Source organism: Quercus lobata, chromosome 6, assembly GCF_001633185.2.
Source record: "Quercus lobata isolate SW786 chromosome 6, ValleyOak3.0 Primary Assembly, whole genome shotgun sequence".
Lineage (NCBI taxonomy): Eukaryota > Viridiplantae > Streptophyta > Magnoliopsida > Fagales > Fagaceae > Quercus > Quercus lobata.
Window position 1 is genome coordinate 36,558,421 of NC_044909.1, and position 19,291 is coordinate 36,577,711.

General features: G+C 35.9%; 2 protein-coding genes across 2 annotated transcripts; both read left to right on the forward strand.

The window, feature by feature from the left end:
* The first annotated feature begins 5,767 nt into the window (after window positions 1–5,767).
* Window positions 5,768–6,418, forward strand: LOC115950207 (uncharacterized protein At4g02000-like). The gene has a single exon (XM_031067446.1). The coding sequence runs from the start codon at window positions 5,768–5,770 to the stop codon at window positions 6,416–6,418; it is 651 nt and encodes a 216-aa protein (XP_030923306.1).
* A 10,515-nt stretch (window positions 6,419–16,933) lies between these two features.
* LOC115950208 lies at window positions 16,934–18,406 on the forward strand. Its single transcript, XM_031067447.1, has one exon. The coding sequence runs from the start codon at window positions 16,934–16,936 to the stop codon at window positions 18,404–18,406; it is 1,473 nt and encodes a 490-aa protein (XP_030923307.1).
* Window positions 18,407–19,291: the final 885 nt, after the last annotated feature.

Genomic DNA, 19,291 nt, shown 5'->3' on the forward strand with positions numbered 1-19,291 from the left:
GAGTGGGGAAACTTTTTATGATTGCAGCTTCTCACTCACTCTTTTATTTGTTACAACGGGTCGAAATTGGAATGACCTAGAACAGCCATTTTGGTCATTTAAAACATTGAAAAGTCATATTCCAGAAATTTTCCAATAGTTGTTGGAGGCACTATAAATGCTTTTCTATCAGTGGAACTTTTTACCATACCATTTACAAATGAAAGGTCAGCTTTTGTTTGGATTTCTTTGGCGTCAACCGTCAACGCCACAATGCCACTGACCACAACTTTGGACCGTGCTTACATGGACTTTTATACGTTTACTTTGTTTACGGTTATGTTTGCAATGTAAACTTCCATTATTGATTCACAAAAAGTGATCAATAATGTACATATTTGTAAAAAGTGATAAATATTGTGCACTTTTGAAGTGTGTATAATATTTGTTACTTTGTGTGTGTTTACATGTAAAAGATAACTTTCCTTTTAGCTTTTGTGTTATGACCTGTCAAATGAATCACTATTTGACAAATTCCTTTCAATTTTACAAGTAATATCATTAGTTTTTTTAATATATAAATATATTGAATTTAACATAGCTTTAGAATTGTTTGTTTTGTTAGTGTAAAAGAGTTATGAGTACATTGGAGATTTGTGATTGTGAGTTTTACTGCGTGAAGTTCGTGAGTCATTTTGTATTTGTAATTGTGATAGATTTTGTCTATGTTTGCAAAGTTTGTGAGATAAGAGTAATTGTACTTCATATTGTGTTGATAGTGAATTTTTTCCATTGGTGTCACCCGTGGACTTAAGCTCCAAGTTAATTAGCCGAACCACGTTTAACATTGTTGTCTTATGTGCTTGTGTTTCTCATTTGTGTGAAAACATTTTTGCTAGCCCCAAATTACAACAAATTAGTATCAGAGTTTCTGCTATTGCACATTAATAGGTATTAGAGCTCGATATTGATCTTGGCATAAAGGCGATATTTGTATCTTACGATATTACTTTTTTTTTTTTTTGAGAGTCAAAACAAAGTATTATTATTAGGATGCTGGAAAATCAGAAATTACAACGTGATTAATATCTGTTGGAACATACTCCATCCAGACTAATAACGGAAAAGAAACAATAGCTCTCTTAGCTAAAGCATGGGCTGCACAATTACCCTGCCGCCTAGTATGAGAGAAAGAAAAGGTTCTTAGAGAACCTACAGTAGACATTGTGTCTTTGATAATCACCCCCCAAGCTGAATGAGCCCCGTCCGCTGCCTTCAAAGCCCTCCAAACTACCTCAGAATCTCCTTCAATGACAGCAGCCGATAATCCCAATTCCATAACAAATTTTGCTGCTCTTCTTGCAGCTAGAGCTTCCAGCACCTCCACTGAACCTGGATACGGTATTTTTTCAGCTAAAGCAGCAATCACATCCCCCTTACTATCTCTAACTATAACTCCTATCCCTGCTTCCTCCGACTCGGCGAACACCGCACCATCATAATTTGCTTTAAACATTCCGACCTCTGGGGGTCTCCACTTCGTATTTTCCTTTCGTTGGTGCACCTTAGTCTCATGGAATTTTGATTGGAAATCCGAGAGGTATCTACTAGCCGTTTCAAAAAGCCTATCTCTGGGCACCCCTTTCTCATTCAGCCTCAACTTATTTCTTTGAGTCCAGATAGACCAAGCCACCACCCCAAACAACTCCAGTCCCTTTTCCCTCTGACCGACCAGATTTATTAGTTCCTGCATGTCCTGAAGATGAGGACACTCTGTTCGGACCCAGCTGAAACAGGGGTTCCAAATATCTTTCAGCGTCTCGCAACTCCACAACGCATGGAACGTTGTTTCCTGATCCAAAAGGCACGCACTGCACCTCGCATCCTCAAGAATTTTTCTCCTCTTCAAATTATCCTTTGTGGGTAGCGCATTAGAACAAACTCTCCAAAGAAAAAACTTTATTTTGTTAGGAACATGGAGCTTCCAGAGGCGTTTCCAGAAAGCTGATCGGTTCGACGAATCCGAGCTTGATGCAGCGCTAGAGCTTGCTTCCCTACACAACGTTTGGTACCCTGCCTTAACCGAATACTCCCCATCATTACTTGGGATTTAGATTTGCATGCAAAATTGACTTTGGCAATGAATATAATAATTGTCTTCTTCAAGGAGATATTTTGCATAGAACTTGAGTCCAAGTAGAGACTGTTATAAATTTTCTTAAATTCTTATTTGGGTTTTGTTTTGTTGTTGGGCTTCCTTGGTGTGGAAGAAAAAGACTTCTTTGATATGGAAGGAAAATTATTGCTTATTAAAGAAGTAATGGGGTATTCTTTGTCCATATCAAGAGATAAAATTGAAGTTTTATAAATAGACATTATTTCAAATGGTTTGATGGCTTTCACCAAATGGTCATCCTACATGGGGATAGTAGAAAACTCCTAGAAGAACATGAGTGAGTTTCTTCAAATGGTTAATTGGTAGATTGAGTTCAAAGCTACCCATATATGTTTGTTGAGGGTTTTTTTTTGGGTTGGGGGGGGGGGGGTGTCAAAGTGAATGTTATTGGATATATTGGGACTTTTTGTATGAGTGTGGTTTGTGAAATATTTTATCTATGTTTACAAGGTTTCTGAGTATTGTTTGTGTGAGTCTATGAGTTTGATTGAAAGTGGTTGTGATTTATATATTTGATAGTGTATTTTCTTTAGAGTTAGCAAAACTACGTTAAATATTGTTGTATTGTTTGGTTGTTTTTCTTGTTAGTGTGAAAATGCTTCTGCGGGCCCATATCACAATAAATTGGTATCAAATCTTCTACCATTGCATAACATAATTTTTAACAATATAAGATTGATGAATCTAATTTTTATAAGTTAAAAAAAATATACTATCTAATTAATTCTAAAAATATAATTTTAACTAAAAGTTAGTTTTTAAAATATTAGTAAAAGAGGTAAACAATTTTAGTCAATATATTTTACTTTATATGATAAAAAATTAAGTTAGACAATTAGTTAGTGAATAAGCTTAAGCTTATTCGACAAAAAAATAAACCAAAATTAAACATTTAATCTATTTTGTTGATGAGCTTGAGCTCAACTTATGTTTGAAATAAAAATGAAATAAACAACCCATAATTTTTAATACTTAGACGGACGTAGTTTACCACCTTAACCGTTCAGATGATCATAGCAACTTTCAATTCAGTAATTATCTAACAAAACCTCTTATCTTTATAATTTTTTTATAAGATGACCCTTGAGGCAACTCAAATTTTTTGAGGCGGATTCCTATTGCTGTGGGCCAAACTTTAAACAATTCCAAGAAAAATACACCACAAAAATGATAAGATTCTATTTGATAGAGTTGTAAACAATTCATTTTCAGTTTTTAAATAATATTACACATTTTTTTACCTACACATATATCAAAAAACTACAAACAAGGTTATTTAAACTCCTCCACCAAACAAACCTTAAATCTTTCCTTAAAAGGGTTTAAATGTTTGGTCCCCAAGGCATCCGAAACGTTGAATGTTGGGTTTGCCTCTTAAATGCGTTGAACAAGCTGTGGCCACCGACAACAGACATGTGTACGTGGCATGAACTGTTTAACTGTTTGATGATGAAGATTTTGTCTGTCGTTAAAGATTTAGAACGTGTCTAACTTCGTACGGTGTATTTAAAAGCTTATAATAGTGGTTGTACGTTTTTTGAAATCACATGTGAAAGAGTTTTTGATTTAAAGCCATTATTTCTTCCTGATCGAGCTGCTACTAGCTAGGGCCTCCACCATGACAACAAAGACCAATTGTTACATTCCTTTCACTATTGGCCCAACTCCCAAACCGAAGCATCTAGCTAAGATTCATTGTTCCTTTCGATTTTTTTTTTTTTTAGGAACTTGTTCCTTTCGATTTTGCAAGGGATAATTAAGCTGGTCCCCTCCACTTGCTTCTCTTGCTTCATTTTTCAGTCATCAAAATGATCCTCATCCTCAAGGGAATGACTTAATGATTTTTAAGGTATCATGATATTTATGAAATCTTGAATTCGAAACTTCTAAGATTTCCCTTAAAGAATTCCTCCCTGTTATATAAACCTGTGTGAAATAGAGGAATTGTATACATTCAAGAAAATAGTCAATTATTCAAAGAAATCTGGACACCCGCATTTGTCCCCAAAAAAATGATCCTCTTCCATCCCCCCGCGTTCATCAAACGTTTGCCCTTAATATTAAGTAAATCAACTTTTTTCTCTAGTATTAAGTATTTTAACTTATTAAGCAGCTACCGCTTTCATAACATCAAAGAAAACTGATGTCTTTAAAGATGAGGTACAGATGCCTCACCATACAGATGCCTCATCAAAGAAATCAACTTTTTGCTCAATAATTGATGTTTTTTTTTTTTTTTTTTTTTCCGGCTGTGACATATGTCGCATTTTGGTTAGGGGCTTGACCTAAGTTTTTTGGGTAATTAAGTCCAATGGGTTGTTTGTTGACCGTTACTATTGTGTTTCCCTTAAACAATAAACTAGGAAAAAAGAAATATTTATAAGAAAAAGAGATTTCGTTTTTTTTTTTTCAAGTCAATGTTATATAGATTTTCTTATTTATTAATTTTGGCTAAATTTTTTTTAAAATGTTATTTAGGTTCTTAAACATATAAATAGAGGTGAAGATATATGCTAGTGTATTATCATGATTACCAAACAAATACAATTAGTAAGATTTAAAAAATGTGTTAGGTAATGCATAGATAAGCATATTCAATAATAAATCAAAGTCAATATTATGTAGTAAACAAAGACATCAAGAAATAAATAAAAAAGTGAAATAGAAAGGGAGATAAAATTATTTTACTTGCATGTGCCGATAAGGATAAGGAATAACTCATCTTTCTTTCTTTGTAAAAACAAATGCGAAAAATCGAGATGAGATGTCAAGCTCAAGGATTCATACCAACAAATGTGTTTGACATAAGAAGTCAATTTCATCCTGTAAGCTGTTTCGATTTGGCCAGATGAACGAAATATTTCAGTACCCGTTGATACCGCTATACTGTTTTGAGTTTACTACTATTTATATATTTCTATACATAAATATATATTTTTATTTTTTATGTGAGTAAGAAGTTATTAATTTTTATGTTTATCAACATAAAATTTAAAATCCACATATTTTATAAGCCTACATATTAGCTTAAGTATATTTACGAATATATTAGATTAAATACTATATTTTTTAATAATATATATATATATATATATATATTCTTTAGTACCGGCCAAAATGCCAAATACGAGCTGGTATAGGTCGGTACAGCCGAAATAGGCCAGTATAACCCGGTATTTTTTCGGTACATTTTGGAGGAGTATCGGTATCGATTTAATGGCTTGTATGGTATATCTCCCCGGTACGTCTGGTACCAGTACGGTATTGACTTTCTTGGTTTAAAAACAATTATAATTATATCTTGGTCATTGTCACATTAGTAATGTGCAAAAGAATTAAAGAAACTTCAATAAAGATAATAAACATGAGTTTGTTTCTTGTGAGATATTAAGTGAAATATAACTGTTTCTTTGTTGCTAAGAAAGTTCTCTAACTTCTCTTAGCCAGTAGAATTGTGGTTCCTTCACTTTGAAGGCTTGTTGTTTTTCCACGTATTAACAGTGTTAGTTCATGGACTAGTTGGGTTTTCTTTCAAGGGTTTTGGGAAACAGTTTTTATTTCTTTTTGAATTTCTCCAATATGATTTGAGATTACAAGCCTGATACGTTTGCAATGGAGGACTTAACACAAAATTGGACTAAACTTACGTTGTCAGAGAGGGAGGGACCAGGGTGTTGTTTAGATAATGATCTTAGTTCTCAAGACCACATCATTGCAGCAAAGTTTCTGACGAAGAAGGCTCTCAACATTGATTCAATAGCTAGAACGTTTACTCCTCTGTGGCGGTTACAAAATGGGTGCCAGGTTCGCAATGTCGGAGAACATAAAGTTCTGTTTTTCTTTGAGAATGCCGCTAATGTTGATAAGGTGCTAAAGGCTGAACCTTGGAGTTTCGACAAACACCTTGTGATCATGCAGCGTTATGATAAAAGTAAGGTGATGGAAGAACTTAGGTTCAATAAGACATTGTTTTGGTTGCAAGTTCATGGATTGCAGTATCGTTTCATGAATATCAAAGTTGCTGAAAAAGTATGCGAAGTTCTCAGTCAAGTAATTCATTCCTTTGATCCTACAGAAATTGAAGGAGGCAACTTCATGAGGATAAGGGTGCTAATGGATGTCTCGCTACCTCTATGTTGTGGTCGGGTGATTTCTGTGGAGAGTGGTAAAATCATGTGGATATCGTTCAAATATGAGCGTCTCCCCAATATTTGCTACTGGTGTGGACGTTTAGAACATGATGATAGGGACTATGACCTCTAGTTGGAGAGCAAAGGCAGTTTAATTGACGATCAAAAACAGTTCGGTCCAACTCTTCGAGCTGCGCCTTTTGTTCCGTCACAGAAAACTGTTATCTCTGTTCTAGGATTTTATAAATCCAAATTGAGCTTACCTATGAAGAATGTTCGTCATGAAACTGAGGGGAGGGCAGAACCAATGATGATGAACAAGGAATCCCCAATCCCTAACTCTGATTCGGCGACGGTAAACAAACCTGAGAAGTCAGGTTGCGTTACTCACCATCAATTAAGGGAGGAAGCCATTACCATGGACTCCACAACAGTAACGCATAACGTAAGGGAGTGCAGTGAAATTCCAATCAATGATTCTTCAATCAGCCCATTAATTTCGGGAATTCATTACTCCACGATTCAAGGGACCATATCCTCATCCGATTTATTTGATGTCAGAATTAATGAGATTGATTCGGCGCTGAGTAAATTTGATCCCATTAATGACCCAACCAAATTAGGAAATATTTCCCAAGTTGCCACCAGTTAGTCGCATGAGAAGCATGAGCAAGTTAAGTTAGAACAATTTCAACGAAAGTGGACCCGATTGGTAAGGAAAGACACAGAGAATGTCAAACATGAAAACGCAGAAAACAGAAGGATGGGCAAAGTAGACAAAGTAAGTGCGGAGAAGAGAGTCTTTTCATAGATTGGTGATCCTTTTTAATTACCTTGCAAGAAGAATTAGGTTTTAAGGGAGGATGAAGTCTTATTTTTTCATTGGCAGAGGCTGGCAGCTAGCCCTGCCAAGACTCATGAATCTCATTATTTGGAACTGTCGTGGGCTTGAGAACCTACATTTAGGGAAGGAGCTTGGAGACATCATCTAGGCAAAAGATCCCTCTGTAGTGTTTATAGCCGAAACACTTACAGATGAAGCAAGGCTAGACAGAGTGACGCAAGATATTGATTTTGATAAAAAAAAAGGTGGTTCCCAAGGAAGGCTGCGGGGGTGGTCTTGTTCTTTTTTTGGAAATCATCAATTAATTTAACAGTTGAAGATTTGACTAAGTATTATATTGATGTATGTATCAATAAGAATATTGTGCAAGAATGGAGATTTATAGGTTTTTAAGGCAAACCAGAAACAATAAGAAAAAGTGAGGCTTGGGATAGTTTACGCAGTTTAAACCACCACCCAAATACCCCATGGCTTTATGCGGGGATTTTAATGAATTAGTAAGGCAAGATGAAAAATTGGGAGGGGCAATCCGATCCAGTAATCAAATGCAGCTATTCAGAGATGTGATAGATGAGTGTGGATTTATGGACCTTGGATTTGTCGGTCCTAAATTCACTTGGAGTAGACACTTTGAAGATGGATGTTTAATTTGGGAAAGACTTGATAGAGGTTTGGGGAATAATGCTTGATTCCAAAAATTTCCCGGGTCACGTGTCCACCACCTCCGGTGTGATTCATCGGATCATGTTCCTTTATTCCTAAATTTGTCAGACCTGGAACCTCCACCAAGGAAACGAGCTTCAAATTTGAGGAGATGTGGCTTTTATACAATCGTTGTGGGGAAACAGTTGAAGCTTCTTGGTGTTCCTCAATCAGTGAAGTAGGTGAAGATGCCATTATTAAAAAGGTGGAAAGGTGTGGGAAAGATTTGGCTTGGTGGAATAGGAATATTTTCGAGAATGTCAGATCGGAATTAGAAAGGAAGAGGAAGATGTTGGTTCAAGCTGAATTGGAAGCAGTGAGTAGTGGCCTAAATTTTCGGGTTAAAGAACTCAAGCATGAGATAAACATTCTCCTAGACAGAGAAGCACAGATGTGGAAGCATTGTCTCATGTCCTTGGGTTGTCTAATGGTGATAGCAACAAAAAATTCTTCCATACCAAAGCAACCCAGAGACATAGGAAAAATACCATTGGAGGAATAAGGGATGAACATAATTCTTGGCAACAAAACCCCTAAGTTATTGAATCCGTTATTCTAAATTACTACCAAAATTTTTTCTCCACCTCCACTCCAAAAAATCAGGCCACTACATTGGATCAAATATCACAAGTCATAACTGAAGAGATGAATCAATCACTAACTAGAGAATTCATGGAACATGAAGTTGTTGTCGCTTTGAAACAAATGGCGCCGCTTAAGGCCCTTGGTCCTGATGGCATGCCTCCATTGTTTTACCAACACTTCTGGCAAACGGTGAATCAGGATGTTATTAGTTCGATCCTTTCCTGGCTAAATTCAGGTACATTGCCTCATCCTGTTAACCATACCTTTATTGCACTCATTCCAAAAATAAAAAATCCAGAGTATATTACTGAGTATCGCCCTATTAGCCTGTGCAATATGTTGTATAAGATTTTTTCAAAAGTAATAGATTAAAGAAGTTGTTGCCTACAATCATCATTGAACACCAATATGCTTTTACAAAGGATTGTCTTATTACTAATAATATCCTGGTGGCTTTTGAGACCCTCCATAGTATGAAAAAATATAAATCTGGAGATAACGGCTTTATGGCTCTCCAACTTGATATGAGCAAAGCGTATGATTGGGTGGAATGGTCTTTTCTTGAAAACCTAATGTGAAAAATGGGTTTTTGTGAAAATTGGATTGGCCTAATGATGGTGTGTGTTAGGACAGTATCTTATTCAGTCTTAATTAATGGGGAACTGAAGGGGATGGTGTACCCTTCGCGAGGAATCAGGCAAGGAGACTGATGACTTGCATAATTGAGTGTAATTTATCACTTCTCAACTTTAAACTTTAGTCTAATTTTATTTATTTTGTTGATTTTAGACTTGATTTTTGTTATTTAAATTTTATTCCAAATTTGAAGAAAATAAAGATTTATTCAAATAGAAGAGATGTGAAGCAGCTAGAGAGAATATTGGGTCTTGGATAAACGGAGCTAAACAAAAGAAAAAAAGGAGGCGTTGAAAGAGAAAAAAGAGGGCTGAACCAGAAAAGAATAAAGCAGAAAAAAGAAGAAGAGAAGAGTGGCTGAACTGAAGCAAAAACGTTTGGGCTGAAAAACTGAAAAACGTTTGGGCTGAAAAACTGAAAAAAAAATTTTTTGGGCTGAAGAGAGAATTGTTTTGGGCTGAAAAAATAGGGCAACACGTCTAGAGAAACAAAAAGAAAAGAAGTGCTGAAACATAAAAGAAAAAAAAGGAGAGGCTGAAACAGAAGACAAGAAATAGTGGCGCTGAAATAGAGAAACAGAAAAGAAAGAAAGAGGGCTGAAACAGAAAAACAAGAAGGTGCGGCGCTGAAGCTGAAAGAAAGAGAGGGCTGGAATAGAGAATTTTTCAGCATTTATTTTCTTTCCAATCTTCTCAGAAAAAATTATGGTGAACTCGTTTGTGTTGGATTTAATTTTTAGCATGAACTAAACTTTCTTTATTCTAGGAAAACAATGTAATCTAGTTTCGAACTATGCTTGCTTTTCTATGTTAATTTGAACAAATTCTCTTCATGTTTGTCTGATTTATTCTAAGCTTATTGCTTCTAATTAACTGACCATTAATTAGATGATTTTCATCTTGTGATTTGCCGTCGAAAGAGGGGATTATAGGATAGATCTTGGATATTTCAGCATAGGTAAATATAGAGATCGAAAGACTTGTATGAACCTATGTAGTATTAAAATCATTGGTTTTAATGCTTTCTTGCTTTATTAAATTGCATACTCTTGTGTAAAATAATGAACAAGAATGTTTCCAATTGACTATCGAAAGAGGCTTTTGGATGAGTTTGGAGATTGCTAACAAACAGAGAGAATTAAATTCAATTAGCTAGATGAGTAAAGCATAGTGAGGGATTAGGTGAAATCGATTTCCTAGAAGTTTCTTTCTCATTAAGTTGATTTTCAAGCAACATATTTCTTTTCCTCTGCGTATCTTTTATTTAAATTGAGTTTATTTTGAATTCCAATTACAAAAACCTTAGTGACTTCTGTAGATAAAATCGAGATTAGCATAATTTTGGTATTTGTCAAAAGTAAGTTACCAATCCCTGAGGACGATACTCTTCTCATCACTTTACTATAAAACTACGATACTGTGCACTTACAGTTTTGCACCGATTAGAGACCCACTTTCTCCTTTTATGTTTCTTCTATGCACGGAGGGGCTGCATGGTCTTATCAATAGTGCAGCAAGGAAGGGTGATATAAAAAGTTTTTCGTTGTGTAGAGGAGGACCTAAACTAACCCATCTGTTATTTGCAGATGATAGTCTTCTGTTTTGCAGGGCTACCTTAAAAGAATGTGAAACAATTCTCCAAATCTTATAATCCTATGAGAAAGCCTCGGATCAAAAAGTTAACAGAAATAAGACAGCCATTTTTTTCAACAAAGCCACACCAGATTCTCTAAAGCAAGCAATCAAAACAGCTTTGGGACTTCAAGAAATCACTGAGTATGAAAAATACCTTGGCTTTCTTTCTCTAGTGGGGAGGAGAAGAAAAGAGAGCTTTAATTTTATAAAAGAAAAAATTTAGAGGAAGCTTAGGGTTGGGAAGGGAAACTGTTGTCTCAGGTAGGTAGGGAAGTGCTCTTAAAATTAGTCATTTAGGCTATTTCGACTTTTCCCATGGGTTGTTTCAAGCTCCCATTGGGGTTATGCAATGAAATTGAAGCCTTGATCAAAAAAAAAAAAAAAAATTGGGGCCACCTTGGAGATCGGAGAAATATTCATTGGGTGAAGTGGGAAGTGTTGACAAACTCAAAATCAGTGGGTGGTATGGGGTTTAGAGATTTGGCTTTATTTAATGACTCCTTATTGGCAAAAAAAGCTTGAAGATTGTTAAAAAATACAAACTCTCTTTTTTATAAGGTGTTCAAGGCAAAATTCTTCCCCACATGCTCAATCATGGAGGCGATGGATTCAAGATCGGGTTCCTATGCTGGGAGAAGCATTTTGGAAGGTAGGGATGTGCTTCTCAGAGGTTCAAGGTGGTGGATAGGGAATGGGAAATCTGTCAAAATTTGGCAGTATCATTGGTTGCCAAGAAAACATCCACCTTTGTTGTCATCACCTCCAATCCCTTCAATGGAGGATGCAACAGTGGACATTTTGATAGATGGAGAGAAAAGGCAGTGGATCATGGGATGGTTAATTGTTTTTTCGCTCCACAAGAAGCTGAATTAATAAAATCACTCCCTCTTGCACAAGTTGAATCTGAGGATATCAATTTTGGCCTTGGGCGAGGGATGGAAGTTACACATGTAAATCCGGATATCGTTTCCTTAAGGAAGAGGCAGAGCTGGTAGTTCCGGATGGAGGCAAGGGGCCAGACAAGAGTCTGTTGAAAGGAATTTGGTCACTACATGTTCCAAACAAGGTTAAGAATTTTATTTGGAGAGCTTGTTGAAACTCATTGCCAACTAAGCTGAACTTAATGCGCCGAACAATCATTGAAAACCCCCACTGTGACAGATGCCGTGAAACTAATGAACATACTCTCCACTCTCTTTGGTTGTGCCCAACGCTTAATGTAGTATGGTCAGACTCTAAGCTGTGGGCATGCCGTACATCCACACAATTTCTAGATTTTAGGGAGTTACTTTCTTGGATCATGAAGGAGCACAACAAGCCTGATTTGTTTGCATTTATGGTCTGGGCAATATGGACTCAAAGGAACAAAACACGACTGCAACAGCCTTGCTGTAATCTACAACAGCTGGCGCAAGAGTGTGAAGCCCACTTGGCTGAGTTCCTTGACATAAATCCTTTTCCTCGACCTCGTCCTTCACAACCTCAAGCTCATTAGCAACCTCCACAGGCAGATGTGGTGAAGATAAAACTTCGACGGAGCTAATTTTTCAGAGTTGAAAAAATCGGGAATTGGTGTTGTTTTTCGTGACAGTGGTAGCCAGATTCTCACTTCAATGTCGTAGCAAATCAATCAGGCGTATTCAGCAGAGGAGGTTGAAACATTAGCTGCATGTAAAGCCCTTTAGTTTGCTTCTGATATTGGTTTTAGAGTTGCTGACCTACAGGGGGATTCGCAAATTTTAATGAAAAGGTTGGCTGACAATTTAGAGGTGTTGTCCTATAGTGGAATCCGGCTTAAGGATGTGCATCGTTGTTCTAGTTTTTTAATTAATTACGTTACTCTAATGTGAAGAGAGAAGGTAATAAGATTGCTCATAGTCTAGCTAGGTATGCTAAGCGTATCTTTGACTTTGTTTTGTGGATGGAGAGTGTTTCACCACATTGTTTTCTTGTCTTCCAATCTGATTTAGTTGGAATCTATATATTACTAAAAGTTGAAGCGTAGCGTTTAATGTTGCTGTTCTCACGTTGCGCCACATCAGCTGTCACGTCATATTTTTTTTTTCTTTTTTAAAATATAATTTGTCCTACAATTTTAAAATGATTTTTACAATTTTCAGCCTTATAAATGCAGCCTACTATTTATTTATTTACTTCCACTATCACCTTATAATAAATACAGCCCACTACTTATTTATTTACTTCCACTATCACCTTATAATAAATTTGTATAATTAATCCAGCCCACCTCTTATTTATTTAGTTCTACTATCAAGCCCAACCCAAAGCCTTTTTAGTTCAGCTTTAGGGTTTTGTGTGAGCATTTTCAGGTTTAAAAAAAAAAAAAAAAAAAAAAAAGCCGTTGAAGCCTTTCAAGCTTTAAAGATTTTTTTTTTCTTTCGAATTTTCTTATAACTATTTTTAACATTTATTTTTTTAATATTTACACTTCTTCAACCTTTCTCTCTCCCTTACCATTTCATCTCCCCACTACTTCTTCAATATTTTTTCCTCCCTTATCTTTTCATTTCCCCACTACTCTCTACATTAATATCATTCTTCCTCTTTCCCTTCATCTTCCTTTATTTTTATCTCTTCTTATTCACACCCTCTTACTATAAATTTGTCACTATCTCTTCTATTCTATGCATAGCTTTTCCTCACAAAAAAAAAAAAAAAAAAAGGTTCCCTCTCTCTCTAAATTTTTTGGTGGATTTTTTATTTTTATTTTTCTTGTATCTCTACTTTAGGTTGATAATTTTTTATATTCTTTAAAAAATTTGTTTTGGGTTAATGCAATTTAGTTTAGTTTAGTTTAGTTTTTTTTTTTTTTTTTTTTTTTTTTTTTTTTTTTCTCTTTGATTGTTAAATGTTATCCTATTGCATTCTAAAGAATAGCATATAAAAATATAATATTATTCTATTACATAGCATGATTTGGATAATTTGGTATTTATTTTGTTACATAACATGATTTTTTATAGTGTTCAATTTAGATGTTAAACTATGAGACTTTACTAATTTTTGTTTATTTTCTAATCCTTTGTGGTAGACAAAGTACTCTAAATAGTTGTATTAGAAGTACTCTATAATGCCATTTATTTAAAGAAAAACAAAGGTTAGCCAAACGAAAATAATCGGATAGGTGACAAATTTTAACTTTTTCAATTTTATTTTTATTATTATTATTTTATAATAATGCATGTATAGAAATTTAATTCTTAGATCTTGCTAATATTTTTTTATTTGATAATATGTTTTAGGCGGCCGAAATTATAATTTCTACAAAGAAAATAACCTTAATAGATTATCAAAAACAAAATTTTATCCTAATATTGGTTCAATTAATCATTGTTAAGTTTTATTAATTTTATTTTAGTTTACGTTTTTATATGTTTTGGATTGTTCCTATTGTAGGGGCTTTTTTTGCGTATCGTACGTTGGGCTGGGCTGCCTCCTGCAGTAATGGGTCCGAATGTTTTTGAGTAAGGGAGTCGAGACTGGTCTAACTGTAACTCAACTTAGGCCGGTTTGTGCACAAACTATGCCTCGTCTGCCAGGAGTAGGTTTAGGGCAAGCAGAACTGTTTTAGATGAGTTACGATAAGCAGATATAATAATAATAACAAAAACAGAGTACTCTGACTATTTAATAACAAATGGCCAAGTAATCCCTACTTATAAAACATAATTACAATTTTGATAATGCCATTTACAAAGAAAGTAAAGGAGAAAGAAAGTAATATGAACTAATTAAAAATGGGCATAAAGTCAAATTCTAAGTTTGGTCTGCAGAAGCAAAATCAAAGAGGGGAGAACGCCTCCTCTCAACGCAAATAATCTCCCAAGAAAAGATCCTGCCGTGGGAATTAATGGCTTTGAGGGAGTCGGACCTGATTGGTTAATGCCTAAAAGGAATCCTTGTTACGTTTTGGAAGAGAGCAGGATTTGAATGGGGAGAGAGGGAAATTGACCTATTGGTGCATGCCCATTGTATTATCTCTATTTTTTTCTCAATTTCCTCTCTTCTTTTCTCCGTTTTCTCTCTTATCTTTTTCTTTTCTTTCTCTTGTTTTCTTTTTCTCTGCTTTCTTTTACTCCATGAATGCATTCTGTTTTTCGATCTTGTTTTCAGGGCACGGCAAGGGTCCTTTTATAGTGCCTGCGTGACCATTTTTTTTACCACTTTTCCCCTTAACCGCCTTTGTCTGGTTTGGGCGTACTTACTGGCCACCAAAGGGTTCGTTTGTGTGTCTCACCCTTGCCAGATAAAGGCAGGTTTGTTTCATTCGTCAGTCCACCATAGCACTCTTACTTGCCACGGCATAAATGCTTTCTCTCTCTTTCCCTCAAGGCATGCACCTAACGGTTCCCCCCTCAACCTTGTCTCTTTTGGGCGGTCTGTCATTCCAGCAGGAAGTACCTCCCAAAAGGGCTTGGGTAGGAGTCGCAAAATAGGTCTTTTCCCCTCTCCCCACCACCAAACCATACTCCATTTATCTCTTACCTCTAGCCCATGACCCCACCACGTCCCACATTGGCTGGGTACATGTTAGTGGTGACTGGGTCTTACGCGTGCTTTCCTTTCAGACATGTCCAAAAATCTGCCTGCTGCTCATGCATTTGCCGTGATCTAGAGGCTCGCTGTCCATGTTTTTTGACCTCTTATGTGGACTTTTCTTTGTTTTCTCGCTCCATTCAAGAGCTGGACTTTGTCTGATGATGGACCTTACATTTCTTTGGCCTACTCTTGGTTTTCTTTATTTCATGCAATGTTGTACTATTATTCCTGCCGTAATAACTAAATCTTGCTGGGCCTTTTTTGGGTCAGCTGTTTATTCCTTCTCTCAATGGCTGGACATGGCCACTGTTTTGCTTTTACTTAAGGGCTCCTATGTCCCTTTGGGCTTTTCTTTGGGCATCCACGGTCCGTTTGCTTTCTTTGGGCTTCCTCGGCCCATTTGCTAATTTCACACTTCCATGGGCTTTTTACTAATTTCATTGGGCTTCCCTGACTCAATAACCTTATTCTCATCCTTGGGGTTTATGGGCCTGCCATAAACCCCTTACTTCCTTAGTTTACATTACACTGGGCCTGCGGCGGCCCTTTCTCGCTTTTCTACTTCATACACTGCCCATGGGATGCTATTTCTTTCTTTCCAGGCTTCTTTGAGCCCACTTGCCTCTTCAAGACCCATTTGTTTATTTCTTGGGCCTGTGATCCATTATTCTTGCCGCTTGAGCCTAATGGTTTTTTGCTATCTATTTTGTCAATTCCTTGTTGCCCTTATTATTGGGCTTTCTTTCTCTCTGCTTGGGCTCTCACAAATGGCCCTCAACACCTATATTACATTTATGATTGTTCCTATAATAAATAAAAATATAATTATGAAATACATTACTCATTATTAGATTAGTTTAAATTGTAAAAAAAAATTTAATAAAACCACCATAAAAATAATTATTATGCGCAACGTGCAGGTTCGCGGCTAGTTACTTAATAAAAGTTCAACATCTTCCTTCTCAAAAAAAAAAAAAAAAAAAAAAAAAAAAAAAAAAAAAAAAAAAAAAAAAAAAAAAAAGAAAAAGAAAAAGAAAGAAAAAGTGAAATATAAAAGATGAAAAGAGATCAGTTTAAGGAGTGAGAGAGCACTTGGAGAGTCCCGCTGAATTAAGAAGATCTTAAACTCAAGTAGGGACTTTCGGGAGAATGGACTAAGCAACTAAGGGGAAAGAAAAGAAGAAATTAATAAAGGTAAAAGAATGGAAAGGAAAACACTTCTCCCATGTATGTTTGGAAATAAGAAGAAAATAAGAAAAAGAAAAGAACATAATTAATATGCTTTCGTATGTTTGGTTTGTAAGGGGAAAGTGCATGAAAAGATATATATATATATATATATATATATATATATATATATATATATGCTTTTTTAACTTCTATAGCCACGTGAATTTGAAAGAGATGAATTTAAAATCTTGAACAAAATAGTAAATTTCATGCCATGAAAAGAAGTGTTAGTTTTTCTTTTCCCTTTGTTGCAACCAAATAAAGTTTTAAGGTTTGACAGAGATGAATGCACGCCCAATAGATGCAAGGCCTCTTCTACACGTGTTTGGTTATTGCATGGTGTCTTACTCTTGGGAGTTAATGGCCATTTGCAAAATTTTAATTGTCTTAAGATTGATGAGAAATTCAATCTTGGGGTGGGTTAGGTCTTAAGAAATTCAATTTATTGAACCAAGAGATGTTAGCTAAACAATATTGGAGAATTAGTCAACATCCTAATTCATTAATTGCAAGGACCTTCAAGGCTAAGTACTTCCCTAGGGGGTCAATACAGGATTGTTCCCCTAAACCACACCAGTCATGGGTTTGGAGGAATATAATCAAGTTTGATAACCCTAAACTTAAGGAAGGGAGATGGGGGGTAGGAAAAGGATGCAATATTCCTCTTAGTCATCAAGATTGGTGTAAGGGTCTTCCTCATAATCTACTTCACCCTAGTTTTACTACTGGTACAGTTGCTGACCTTATAGACCAACAATCTCATAAGTGGAATTCTAATTTAATAAGAGATATTTATCCTTTTCCCCTATGTAAGGAGATATTACAAATTCCCCTACCTAGGATCTGTTCTGTTGATGATAAGTTACTATGGAAGCACTCTAACAATGGTGAATTTGAAGTTAAAAAAGCATATAATATTCTGCTAGAGGACTACCTGACACTTTATAATGATCATCACAGCCAATCCCATGCTGATAATAAAGTATGGAAGCTAATATGGAAGATAAAAACCCCACAAAAAATTTGTAATTTTATTTGGAAGCTTTTGCAGGAGGCTCTTCCCACCAGACAGCTTCTAAGGAATAGGGGAATCATTGATATTGGTCCTTGTCCTTTTCGCAATTGTGCAGAAGAATCCACAACCCATTTGTTCCTTATCTACCCTTTTGCTAGAGCTTGTTGGCATGGGTCACCATTAGCTGTTCACACATCTGATCTTCTTGGTATCTCTGTGCAGCAATGGTTAAAGGGATTAATTATGTCTCATAGTTTGGATGATGAGGTTTTTATGGAATATATGCAGAAAATTTTCATCACATTGTGGACAATTTGGTACCATAGGAATAGAGTGGTTCATGAGGAAATACAACCAAATCCCTTGGACGTTGTGCTTACAGCTCAAAATCTGTATTGCAGGTACAAAGAAGCATACTCCATCAATTACGAGCCAAACAGAAGCTGTTCCAGATCAAAAGTTGAACATAACACAGAAGCAGGACACTGGCAGCTGCTAATCAAGATTGCAGGGGTAAGAAACTCTAGATGTAATAGAAGTGCTTGGGCTTATGAAGCTAAGGATATGCAAGGAGTTATCAAATTGTGTGGGGTAGCTAGCAGCAATGCAAGTACAACAAATGGGGCTGTACAGGAGGCTTTGATGGAAGCAATCATCACAGCCAACAACTACGGATTTAATAGGATTCTCTTTTTGACAAACAACAAGAATCTGATCCAACTTGTTCACAGATCTAAGACTCCAGCTTGGCATGAGAGGTCCTTGATTGCTGATTTGGATATTTTGTATCAAAGTGGTTTTGTTTGTAATCTGTTAGTTGTCCCCAATTGTGTCCTTGATTTTGTTAATGTTGCTGCAAAAATGGCAATCCGAATGCCACTACATCATACTTGGGTTCATCCTAGTCTTTTGTAATTTGATAAACTCTGTATCTTCCTTTGTTGGTATCAAAAAAAAAAAAAAAAAAGATTGATGAGAAAAATCATTTTATTTAATATGTCAGTGAGATTCTCCTTGTACTTAGTTTATACACTTGTACCCCTCATGGGATTGCAAGCATTCCAAGTCTTATTGGAAGGCTACTCATGAAACCCAAAGTTGGGTGTCAAAATGCCTTTAAGGCCCTCCAAACCTGAACTGCTTTATCTTCACCAAGAAAAGATACAAATGAGTTTAATCCATGCGTTTGGACTTGTTTGTATGTGTGTCATAAAGCGCGGGGAAAACAAATTGGGTTATCAACAATAATATATTAACTCAATTGTAGGAGTCCTTTTCAAATGAGTAAATCTAGGCTACGAATTACATGACAGTCTAATCATTATAAGCCACGTTTATCATAGTCTCCAAAGCTGTGTATGAAGACCCCATGATAAGTTACTGCCTCAATAGTCTCTAGTACATCCTTGCAAGCCCACTGGTGCTCTGCATCAGATATCTCTGCTGAATGGTTGCTGCACAATTGCTTAGAACTATTGCTGTGGCTGACCTTGTCTGCTAGTGATGATGCTGCTATGTTTGTACTAGCATCAGTAATGCTACAAACCAACTCTTTGCTCTGTTGTCCTGCACCACTATTAGACTGCTGTCCTGCACTAGTCTCAGCAGATAAATCCTTAAGCCTTGAGCAAACTTCATCAGTTTTAATATATTAACTCAATGGCAGGAGTCTTTTCAAATGAGTAAATCTAGGCTACGAATTTTGTTTTGTTTGGTTCTCCCTTTGTTGTTGTTTTTGTTCTTACTCGGCATACAAAACTTTCACTTTTACAGAATTTCAGAATTTATGTATCCATAATG